This window comes from Xyrauchen texanus, chromosome 35, assembly GCF_025860055.1.
Source record: "Xyrauchen texanus isolate HMW12.3.18 chromosome 35, RBS_HiC_50CHRs, whole genome shotgun sequence".
Taxonomy (NCBI): domain Eukaryota; kingdom Metazoa; phylum Chordata; class Actinopteri; order Cypriniformes; family Catostomidae; genus Xyrauchen; species Xyrauchen texanus.
This window is the reverse complement of record NC_068310.1, coordinates 22,358,938-22,372,057: the sequence shown is the minus strand read 5'-3', so window position 1 is coordinate 22,372,057 and position 13,120 is coordinate 22,358,938. Positions and strand designations below refer to the sequence as shown.

Below are 13,120 nucleotides of genomic sequence, written 5' to 3'. Positions count from 1 at the left end.
AGGCCACGCCCCAAAAAATATTTTCAAAGTGATACCATTTCCACGCCATTTGTCTGAAACTTGGTGTACATGCCTCATTTCTCATTGGGAACAAAAAAGCCTCAAGGATCCATAAGGTCCGGTATGGATTTTCCTGTACATTGAAAATGTTTTGTTTAGGATTCAGACAAAGACATGTTTTTTGAATTCCTTAATTGGGAGGGTTTATCCCCAACCATCTACTGATCAATTTTAAATGATTTGCCATTTTGAGGAGGAATCCGCATTGCTGCTTGCAGCTATATTTATTATTATTATTATTATTCTTCTCCTTGAGCCCAAATAGCTCAAAAGTCACTGGTCAAAAGTTTTCTAAATTGGCACATTGATAGTCCATGCCAGCGGTACCCCCAAACCAAGAATGGTCAACATTCAGCCCATAGGTGGCGCTACAGGCCACGCCCAAAAAACAATATTTTCAAAGTGATACCATTTCCACGCCATTTGTCCAAATCTTCTGAAACTTGGTGTACATGCCTCATTTCTCATGGGGAACAAAAAGCCTCAAGAACCCATAACTTCCGCCATGATGGATTTTTCCGTGCGTTGAAAATTTGCGAAAACCTACAAAACTCTTCTTCTCCTGAACCGTAGCTCCAATTGACTTGAAATTTGGTACACATGTGTAGAATTGACAGTCTTTGAAAGCGTTACTTAGGAAAAATGAATACGATACAAAATGGCTGAAAGGAGTGTTTATGTAAATGTCCAAATTTTAACAATATATACGTGTCAATAAATCAAATGTAATTTTGACTGATGGTTTTCAAACCTAACATGCTTCAAGATGACATCACTCTGAAGTACTGCATAAAGAATGGCCAACCTTAAGCCCTAGGAGGCTACAGGCCATGCCGAAATTCCCATTTTCTGGTCTAAAATGTTCTAATTTGGTACAATGGTACTACAGGCCAACAGGAACCCACAAACCAAGAATGGCCGACATTAAGCCACTAGGAGCGCTAAAGGCCACGCCAAAATTCCCGTTTTCTGGTCAAAAATGTTCTAATTTGGTACATTGATACTACAGGCCAACAGGAACCCACAAACCAAGAATGGCCAACATTCACCCCTAGGGGGCGCTACAGGCTATGCCGAAATTCCCATTTTCTGGTCTAAAATGTTCTAATTTGGTACAATGGTACTACAGGCCAACAGGAACCCACAAACCAAGAATGGCCAACATTCGCCATTAGGGGCGCTACAGGTAATTCCCAAAAGTCCCATTTTCTGGTCAAACATTTTCTAATTTGGTACATTGATTCTACAGGCCAAAAGGAACCCACAAACCAAGAATGGCCCACATTCGCCCCTAGGGGGCGCTACAGGCCACTCCACAAAAAAATATTTTCAAAGTGATACCATTTCCACGCCATTTGTCCAATTCTTCTGAAACTTGGTGTACATGCCTCATTTCTCATTGGGAACAAAAAAGCCTCAAGGATCCATAAGGTCCGGTATGGATTTTCCTGTACATTGAAAATGTTTTGTTTAGGATTCAGACAAAGACATGTTTTTTTGAATTCCTTAATTGGGAGGGTTTATCCCCAACCATCTACTGATCAATTTTAAATGATTTGCTATTTTGAAGAGGAATCCGCATTGCTGCTTGCAGCTATATTTATTATTATTCTTCTTCTCCTTGAGCCCCAATAGCTCAAAAAGTCACTGGTCAAAAATTTTCTAAATTGGCACATTGATACTCCATGCCAACGGGTACCCCCAAACCAAGAATGGCCCAACATTCGCCCATAGGTGGCGCTACAGGCCACGCCCAAAAAACAAAATTCAAAGTGATACAATTTCACGCCATTTGTCCAAATCTTCTGAAATTTGGTGTACATGCCTCATTCCTCATGGGGAACAAAAAGCCTCAAGAACCCATAACTTCCGCCATGATGGATTTTCCCGTACGTTGAAAATTTGCGAAAACCTACAAAACTCTTCTTCTCCTGAACCGTAGCTCCAATTGACTTGAAATTTGGTACACATGTGTAGAATGGACATCCTTGAAAGCGTTACTTAGGAAAAATGAATACGATACAAAATGGCTGAAAGGGCGTGTTTATGTAAATGTACAAATTTTAACAATATATACGTGTCAATAAATCAAATGTAATTTTGACTGATGGTTTTCAAACCTAACATGCTTCAAGATGACATCACTCTGAAATACTGTGCAAAGAATGGCCAACATTAAGCCCTTAGGGGCGCTACAGGCCACGCAGAAATTCCCATTTTCTGGTCAAAAATTTTCTAATTTGGTACATTGATACTACAGGCCAACAGGAACCCACAAACCAAGTATGGCCCACATTAAGCCCTTAGGGAGCACTAAAGGCCACGCCAAAATTCCCATTTTCTGGTCAAACATTTTCTAATTTGGTACATTGATTCTATAGGCCAACAGGAACCCACAAACCAAGAATGGCCCACATTCAGCCCCTAGGGAGCACTACAGGCCACTCCAAAATTCCCATTTTCTGGTCAAATATTTTCTAATTTTGTACATTGATACTACAGGCCAACAGGAACCCACAAACCAAGAATGGCCCACATTTGCCCATAGGTGGCGCTACAGGCCACATCCCAAAAAATATTTTCAAAGTGATACCATTTCCACGCCATTTAACTAATTCTTCTGAAACTTGGTGTACATGCCTCATTTCTCATTGGGAACAAAAAAGCCTCAAGGATCCATAAGGTCTGTATTGATGGATTTTTCTGTACACTGAAAATGTTTCGTTTAGGATTCAGACAGAAATACGTGGTTTTTGGATTCATCCATTGAGATGGTTTAACCCCAACCCTCTACTGATCAATTTTAAATGATTTGCCATTTTGAGGAGGAATCCGCATTGCTGCTTGCAGCTATATTTATTATTATTATTCTTCTTCTCCTTGAGCCCCAATAGCTCAAAAAGTCACTGGTCAAAAGTTTTCTAAATTGGCACATTGATAGTCCATGCCAACGGGTACCCCCAAACCAAGAATGGTCAACATTCGCCCATAGGTGGCGCTACAGGCCACGCCCAAAAAACAAAATTCAAAGTGATACCATTTCCACGCCATTTGTCCAAATCTTCTGAAACTTGGTGTACATGCCTCATTTCTCATGGGGAACAAAAAGCCTCAAGAACCCATAACTTCCGCCATGATGGATTTTTCCGTACGTTGAAAATTTGCGAAAACCTACAAAACTCTTCTTCTCCTGAACCGTAGCTCCAATTGACTTGAAATTTGGTACACATGTGTAGAATTGAAGTCTTTGAGAACGTTACTTAGGAAAAATGAATACTGATACAAAATGGCTGAAAGGGACGTGTTTATGTAAATGTCCAAATTTTAACAATATATACGTGTCAATAAATCAAATGTAATTTTGACTGATGGTTTTTCAAACCTAACATGCTTCAAGATGACATCACTCTGAAATACTGCGCAAAGAATGGCCAACATTCAGCCCCTAGGGAGCTTACAGGCCATGCCGAAATTCCCATTTTCTGGTCTAAAATGTTCTAATTTGGTACAATGGTACTACAGGCCAACAGGAACCCACAAACCAAGAATGGCCGACATTACGCCACTAGGAGCGCTAAAGGCCACGCCAAAATTCCCGTTTTCTGGTCAAAAATGTTCTAATTTGGTACATTGATACTACATGCCAACAGGAACCCACAAACCAAGAATGGCCAACATTCACCCCTAGGGGCGCTACAGGCCATGCCGAAATTCCCATTTTCTGGTCTAAAATGTTCTAATTTGGTACAATGGTACTACAGGCCAACAGGAACCCACAAACCAAGAATGGCCAACATTAAGCCATTAGGAGCGCTACAGGTAATTCCCAAAAGTCCCATTTTCTGGTCAAACATTTTCTAATTTGGTACATTGATTCTACAGGCCAAAAGGAACCCACAAACCAAGAATGGCCCACATTCGCCCCTAGGGGGCGCTACAGGCCACTCCAAAATTCCAATTTTCTGGTCAAATATTTTCTAATTTTGTACATTGATACTACAGGCCAACAGGAACCCACAATCCAAGAATGGCCCACATTTGACCATAGGTGGTGCTACAGGCCACGCCCCAAAAAAATATTTTCAAAGTGTAAATATTTCCACGCCATTTGTCCAATTCTTCTGAAACTTGGTGTACATGCCTCATTTCTCATTGGGAACAAAAAAGCCTCAAGGATCCATAAGGTCCGGTATGGATTTTCCTGTACATTGAAAATGTTTCGTTTAGGATTCAAACAAAGACATGTTTTTTTGAATTCCTTAATTGGGAGGGTTTATCCCCAACCATCTACTGATCAATTTTAAATGATTTGCCATTTTGAGGAGGAATCCGCATTGCTGCTTGCAGCTATATTATTATCATAGTTTTTTTATTATTTGGATTGATACGTACATACAGTATATTTAGTTTGTACATCGCATTTCCTGGGGCATTTGCTTTGTTGCATGGGTAATGCTTATCTTTGAAATTCAGGGATTTTATCGTACTGTATCATATTGTATCATTCTGTATTGTATCTGAATCAGCACATCAATGCAACTCTGTACCTGCAGATCCAAACACCCATATCTTGTATGCATGTGACTCTTGTGGGGAGAAGTTCCTGGATGCCAGCTCCCTTGCCCAGCATGTGCGCATACACACTGCCCAGGCCCTGGTCATGTTTCAGGCAGACTCAGACTTCTACCAGCAGTACGCAGCAGACGGTACATGGCAAACCACTGAGCAGGTCATCCAGGGGGGAGAGCTATTGTTCCGCACCAGGGAAGAAGAGAGTGAGGAAGGTGAAGAAGCACTAGCCCAGTCAGAATCTCAGACTGAGGGGGCAGAAGAGGAGACCAATACACAGATGGCGACAGAAGAAGGGAAGGTGGAATCTGAAAGCCAAGGACAGTGAGGAGTTTCTGACCTAAATAAGCCCAGTGACAACTCAAAAGCATGGAGAGATCAACATGGAATTTAGACTGTCACAAAGTTTATAACATGAATACAACATAAAACAGCTCAATGCTATATTTCTCACAAGAGGGATGTTATTAAATACTAATTCACATGTTAGATGTGCACTCACCAGCCACTTTATTAAGTACACCTGAACATATACTTATTCATGCGATTTATCTAATCAGCCAATCGTGTGACAGCGGTGTTATGTATAAAATCATGCAGGTATTGATCAGGTGCTTCAGTTAATGTTCACATCAACCATCAGAATGGGGAAAGAAATTGATCTCAGTGATTTTGACCGTGGCATGATTGTTGGTGCCAGACGGGCTGGTTTGAGTATTTCTGTAACTGCTGATCTCCTGGGATTTTCACACACACAACAGTCTCTAGAGTGTATAGAAAATGGTATGAAAAACAAAAATCATCCGGCGAGTGGCAGTTCTATGGGCGAAAATGGCTTGTTAATGACCAGAGAATGGCCAGACTGGTCCAAGTTGACAGGAAGGTGACAGTAACTCAAATAAACGTATGTTACAACAGTTCTATGCAGAAAAGCATTTCTGAACATACAACACATCGAACATTGAGGTGGATGGGCTACAGCAGCAAAAGACCCCATTGGGTACCAGTACTGTCAGCTAAGAACAGGAAGTTGAGGCTGCAGTGGGCACTATATCAACAAAACTGGACAGTAGATGATTGGAAAACATCGCCTGAAATCCATGAAATTTGGATTTCTGCTGAGGTACACAAATGGTAGGCCCACTTCAGTCTCAGTTTTCTGTTCTTGGCTGACAGAAGTGGAACCCAATGTGGTCTTCTGCTGTTGTAGCCCATCCGCCTCATTGTTTGACATGTTGTGCATTCTGAGATGCTATTCTGCTCACTACAATTGTACAGAGGGGGTGTCTGAGTTACCGTAGCCTTTCTGACAGTTCGAACCAGTCTGGCCGTTCTCCATTTACCTCTCTCATCAACAAGGAATTTCAGTCCACAGAACTGCCACTCACCGTCATGGCACCAACAATCATGCAAAGGTCTAAATCACTGAGATCAAATTTTTTTCCCATTCTGATGGTTGATGTGAACATTAACTGAAACTCTTGGACCATATCTGCCACACAATTGGCTGATTAGATAATCACATGAATAAGTAGACGAACAGTTGTACCTAATGATGTGGCTGGTGAGTGTATGTAAGATGCTCATATTTTAAACTGCTACTCTGATGTCATAAAATCTCACAAACCAGTTTACTCTTTACAACCCTAGCCATAAGTTGTATAGATTTGTTTAAATAGAAAAGAAAACAAGATAAAATGTCATTTAATATGAAAAAAAACAAACCTAATTTCTAATCCTTAATATTTGTTTGTCAGATATTATAATACTGGAGGAAGTCTAGATGCATCCCTGTACTGTATTTTTTCTCTGTCATATCATGTATTCACAGTAGAGTAGATGGTGTTACTAAGGCCAATTAAACATATGACTGTCCAACAGTTTTCAACAGATCAGGTTATGAAATGTTATTTATTAATTCATTGTTTAAATTTTTTTGTTTGTTGAGTTTTACCTTTTTTAAAAGGGGCTGGATTGAACTTAAAACTGATTTATTACTGCTTATTTAACTGCTTATTCATTTCATAACAGGTAAAAGCTGAAACAACTCTCAAAAATAAATGCTACATTTAATTTGACATATTTCAAGTGGCTCATGTTTAAAACACATCTTAAGTATTTCTAAATGCATTCATTGTGTTCTATGTTCATATAGGTAGAAACAAAATCTGATTGTCTTGGCCTGTCAACTCAAATCTGTTAAGGTTTTAGTAGTCTGAACAGGACAAACACATGGAAGCAGGTTTTTACAATCCTGATCCAAACCACATTCGTAGGTGGTTTGAAATCAGATTAAAATCATTATTTTTTATTTATTTAAGTCTAAATCTGTGGTCAGTTTGGACCCTTTTTTTTTTCGTCATTCGTTTTCCACAATGGGTTGTTACATAAGGTTTCGCAATAAGAAGACGTACTGCGTTCTAAATTTAAACCGCTATACTGTAGGAACGTTACAAATAGAATTTTCAGCTTTTGTAAACTGACCTCATTAAAAAACAATAAATGGCTAAACATCCAAAGCAAATGTATTGCTATGACAAGTAGCCTAATGTGGCCACAGTTGCACACTTGCGGTTTGAACAGTTGGTTTAAAAAAATCAGATTTTCCCTGCATGTGAACAAAGCCTTACAAATAGACTATAAAAGCTACTTTTAGTGAGATCAGTGATTTGTGTTGTAAGCAGCTACTATTTACACAATTTATTGAGGTATAGTAGGGTACAGTGGTGCTAAAGGCACACCTTAAGGAAATTTAGCTTTTTTTTTCTGGTCACACAGTGTCTCAGGAGTCTAGAAATGCATGTACATTTATTGAAGATTGATGAAGCAACATGATTTGTGTGAAAAGAAATAACAACAGAAGGTTGTTTTGAATTAAATTAATTTATAAAAAAAGAAAAAAGGTGGCATGGGATACTTTTACCCCACAACTGGTAAAAGGCTCACTCACTTGGGGTAAAAGGTCCACAGGGGTTTCTAGTGATATCATTTAGAATCAGGGGCAATAGTTATAGGGCACAATTTGTCAAATTATGCAAATACTTTTGAGACAGCACAAAGTAAAAAAATTTAGAAAATGCTTAAAATAACCTCTTAATAAAAGGGTGAACCATTTCTTGTTTATTTCATTTGCATTTGACATTTCATAACATCTTATTCTATAAACAAATTAATCTCCATTGTGATTGTGATCCCACTTTAAAATTTTGTAGAACTTGTTTATATTCAGCTGATGTGTTCGCTGAAGAAATTTGTTAGAGGTGGATACTGTTTGATATAGCATGCACATCTTGCTCGGGCTTTCAAGAAACATGAAAAATTCCCGACTTTAAATAAATAATAACATGTGTAGGACGTTTGCATGGTAGGGATGTACGTACAAGCAGATTTCAGATATAAAATCGGTGATTGAATGACTAATGTTTACTTGCTGAAATGAGATGACATTTAAGTCAATAGGGACATTGGAATGTTTGGGCATAGCAATATGGCGGCACAGTGGCTTCACTGACATGACGTCATGAGCAATCCAGTTCTACACACACACACACACATATATATATCAGTGGCTGTACCCTATATGTTTTCATATAAACTATTATTGTATACCTTTAGGTGTTCTAGCTCAGTTTGCTTTTGTTAACATTATTTTGGAATTTATCAGATCAGATATTTTATTAAAGTATAGGTTCATTATTAAATGAAACCTTTCAACACTCATAATGATTTTAAGTGTGCAACTGGGTTGTTAGTTAATAAACAAATGAATTATGATTGTGCCTTGAATAAATTCTGATTCTGTACCTTTGCTGGGAAAGCTAGGAGAAATGCTGTTTATAATAATTTCATGTTGATAAAAATTGCATTGGTGCTTTGATGGGAGCTTATCAATTTTGAAACAGCACCACTTGAACCACATACAGTTTTTTTGTTGAAAACAAAACAGGTGCCAAAGATATGGGTGCTCATTTGTTTGTTCAGTGCTTGTTATGTTCAGTGATGGGCTGCCAGTTGCAGTAATTGCAGATTGCAATTTTAAGTGGTGTTACAAGTTGTGAGCTACTTGATGATTGAACATTTGCTTAAAGAAAAGTTTGTTGTTGATGTACCAACAGAGAAAAACATTTGGTATTTAATGGAAAACACTTTTAGAATCCATCGATGGACAATATGGAATTAACCTGCTTGAAAAAAAAATATCTTTAAATCTTAAGAACATTCCAATTCATCCAAAATACATAAATATATATTTGGAAAAAGAATATAGGCCTATATGTTATAGATAAAAAAAATATATATATATATATATATATATATAATGTATAGTTTAAATATTGGTAGTAATTAAACAAATAAATACAGAATAAACTTAATTTCATTATGTAGCATATAGCCCACAACAAGGTGGCTTTGACTAAAAGACTTGTGATAATCGATTTGTTGCTACTAAAGTTAGGTAAGGTTTAGGGTTAAGGTTAAGGTTAGGGCAATGTCTAGGGCTTCTGTGGGTTTCCAGATGAACACAATAAACAGTGTTTGAATGCTGTAAGTTTATGTTGTCTTGGTCGACAAGTGTGGATCCCAGCGGGCACCTTGACATCAATTTGACATCAACAAATAGTCAAGATTTTGACCACCATGTATGACATGCATGAATATGCATATTTCCATTATATTTTGTAATTATTTCCTTGTGGTTGTAAAGAGGCACAACAAAGGAATCAATCTGACATGTTTTTTCTGGTCCCTACATCTCAGGTCAATATCATTGACATTAAATCGATGTTGACTTGATGTCAGGAAATAAGACGTCAAATTGATGTGAAATTTAAGTCAAAACAATGTCTAAAATGTCTGAAATTACTCATATATATAAATATTTATTACTCATTGTAAATCAATGATTTTCAACAGCTAGACCTAGCCTGAATGATCTTGAAAGTTGTAGGCCTAAGTCTATGTATTTTGCGAGTTTTTATTTATTTAAATCCTAGCATATATTTAGTTCACGTTTAAAATGACAGCAGACACAATTGCATATACTAAAAGGTCAATTTAATCTGATATTGAAGCTGATTTTTTAAAAATCATCATGGACTACAAATTGACTACAAAAAACGTCACATCCTGGCCATATCGCGCGGGAAAGTAGCAAATCTGCATAACGGCTCTCACACTCTGTCTGGTCAACTGCGCTAGAGATCTTCGAAACTCAAAATCCTTCTCCAAATCCTGGTAACCAGCTAGCATGCTATTGTTGTTATTATGTTGATACACCATCATATACATAGACTACTTAATTTTAATGGGTGTAATTTTACGAATTATGTCGAATAATTTCACAGCCATATCTTTAACGTTATGATGAGCGAGCGAGCTAATGTAACCTGAGGTTAGCTTAACTGTAACGTTTACATTCCGGTATAATGGAAGAAGTGTCTTACTGTCTGCAGTCATCGTATGATTTTATCAATGTGTGTGTATGTGTATGTGTGTGTTTGTGTGTGTGTCAGTGAATCGTAGCGGTCTGCTTCATGGTCTGCTTCTGCCATGTCTCTACACAAAATGCACAAATTTGACGTGTGTACCTGCAAACTAGTCGCTTTTCAGTGAAATTAGCCGTTTTGAATCAAAATGTGTCATTTATGTGAATCTTGTAGATCCGATGAGTTTTTTTTCGGGGCTGCGGTGAGGGTGAAGTTGCAAGCACGGTAAACTTCACAATAATAATTGGGAATGTGCTAATTAGACTGGAGTGCGAGACCATAGACGTCTTTCGAGATGTTATGATCTTTTTTTGCGCTCTAATGGTGCGTTCACACCAAACGCGAATAGAGCCTCTGGCGCGAGTGATTTCAATGTTAAGTCGATGTAAAGACGCGTTCCATACTAGAGGTCCTGCAGCGCGAATCAGGCGTTTAGTATGGCGCTCGAAATGTTCCATTCGGCGACTATGGCGTTCAGATCGGCTGTTTATTATAACTTTGCAACATGCACTCGTCTAAATGAACGTCTCACTCAACGTCTTATTTTTTTTATTCTTCTATTTATTTCTATTCAATTTAAGATGCTGACGTCACGCAAATCACGCGTGGCAGTGAAGTGTCGAGTACGTCACGCGTCATTCACGTGTGGCAGTGAAGTTATTTATTGTTTTTTTTTCGCTAACACGTATTTAACACGCTATTCACAGTACAACACGGCTCAGTGCAGTGTGTCAGCGGCGTTCTGATCGGTTGACACTCGCGTCTGTGATTTTTATATAGGATATGTGTGTGTGTTCTTGTTTAACCCACATTTTGAGGGCCAAATGCCCCCACAAAGATAGAATTATGAAGAAACAAAATTGATATAGGCTATTGCATTTTTATAGCTTATTGTTGGGGTTGTTATTGTGTTTTAAAAAATTTTTATAATTGTAAAAGGCCTAGGCTACAGCACTTTGGTAATCTAGAAAACTGTTTCTGTATATCCTTTAAATAGAAGAATAGAATTGAAAAATAATATTTTTATATATAGGCCTAAATATAAAACTATGATTGCTAAAATTATTATTAAAACATCATGTCTGATATCTGAAAAATAATACAACTACAATCTGCCATCGTAAAAACATTATGCCAAAAGATGCAGATCTGAATTAATTGGGGAAACTAAATAAAATTTGCAGGTATGAGAAAAAAGTAGGCTAAGTTAGTCTGAGACATGCAAGTTTGACTAATAGCCTATTCCATGGCTTATAGTGAAGGGTGTAGAATCAGCGAGATGGTAGCATGTTATTTAGTGCAGGAAAATATAAGGCAGAATTAAAAGATTTGAGAAAAGTTCAATTCACAAATGGGAAATAATAAAACATCTATATTGAAAAAGTATCAACATCAAAAAGGCAAGTAATTTCTGCAACATTTTTGCAGGTCTGTAACCACTGTCCTCCACCCTCCTGTCTCAGCCTCCACCACTGTGCTGCCACCTGACACTCACTCATCCTCCAGCTGCGTTCTGCCTCCTGCCTCAGTCGGTAACATTGAGAAGTATAGATAAGCACAACAATATAGTAGTACATGAGAGTTCTCGTACTTGCACTGGCCTGGATCCAGACTAAAAATAAAAATGTTACCTCTCTGTCAAGGTTTTGTCATGTGGGTTCGGGCTGTTTGGAGGGAGAGAAATAAAGAAGAGGAAGGAGTCATCCCAAAGTCCTGGGTGCTTGATGATATGGTGCACTGGCCACCTGGCATCGACGCATTGAAAGCAATGAAAGAGATGCGAAAGCCTGAGGAAAAGTGGAGGAAATTTCCTCTCATAAAGCTGAAATTAACATCAAGTAAGTCAACGTCAGTTGCTGTAATAAGGACTTGCTTTGCATTCACTTTTCATTATCATTATCGTTGATGCATGGTTTTCATTCATTCAAGTGGACAGGGAGGAGTGCGAGTTATACAACTTCTCGACAGCTGCTGAGGGTAGTGGCGATGAGCTGGCCATCTCTAAGCCCAAGAGGATTGGGAAAAAAAAACATTTGATGACTTTGTTGAAGGTATGATAATGAAACAGTTGTGTAGCAGGTCCAAAATAGTTTGTGTTTAACACTGAGACTTCTAAGCAGGAAACTTTTAGTCCTGTGAGTGCGATAAGGTGGTTGTTTCATATGTTACACAGATGATGAAGATGAAGCAATTGATGATACCCCACCGAATTACCAGTTAAGTTCTGAGGCTAATTCATCAGGACATGGTAAGTAGGCCATATATCTTAAACTAAAACATCAGCATATAAATGTACAGTTTTCTAAGTAAAGTCAGTTGCTTAATATCGTCTCACTGTTTGCGATCAAACAGGGCCCTCCCTGCCACCGCCACCAAAGAAATCCAAGTCCACGCCCAGTTCCAGCCATCAAGTGATTGGTCAAGAGCACACCAGGGAAACACCTCGCCATCATTCCAGGTCCCCGAACATGGAAACACCTCACACACCGGAAAGACCACACAATCGTTCCAGGTTCAGCACCCTGAAAAGACCACACAATCGTTCCAGGTCCAGCACCCTGGAAAGACCACACAATCGTTCCAGGTCCAGGACCCTGGAAAGACCACACAGTCGTTCCAGGTCCAGGACCCTGGAAAGACCACACAGTCGTTCCAGGTCCAGGACCCTGGAAAGACCACACAGTCGTTCCAGGTCCAGGACCCTGGAAAGACCACACAGTCGTTCCAGGTCCAGGTCCCTGGAAAGACCACACAGTCGTTCCAGGTCCAGGATCATGGAAACGCCAAGCAGGGAGAGAGAACACAGATCTTACCATAGAGAAGATGTCTTCCCAATGGAAAAGAAAAGTAAGTGTGTCCTAAACAAAAATAGCTGCTGCATTGAAAAAAAATCATTGTACAGAATATGATGTGATATTGCTCTCTTTGGTCTGACATTCAGAGTTCCAAAAGCGAGTGCTGTACTTGCTAGCTGACATGAGAGCAAAGCTCTCTGAAGCTGGGCG

The 13,120-nt window shown here is 38.8% G+C and overlaps 1 protein-coding gene across 2 annotated transcripts in view; it reads left to right on the top strand.

The window, feature by feature from the left end:
* The window catches only part of LOC127628966 (zinc finger and BTB domain-containing protein 17-like), a 41,514-nt gene extending 34,824 nt beyond the window's left edge, over positions 1-6,690 (top strand). For both annotated transcript variants that reach the window (XM_052105967.1, XM_052105966.1), the window contains exon 15: positions 4,614-6,690. In XM_052105967.1, coding sequence (XP_051961927.1) covers positions 4,614-4,957 — 344 coding nt within the window. In that variant the 3' untranslated portion in view covers positions 4,958-6,690. The remainder of the gene's footprint in view (positions 1-4,613) is intronic.
* The last annotated feature ends 6,430 nt before the right edge of the window (positions 6,691-13,120 follow it).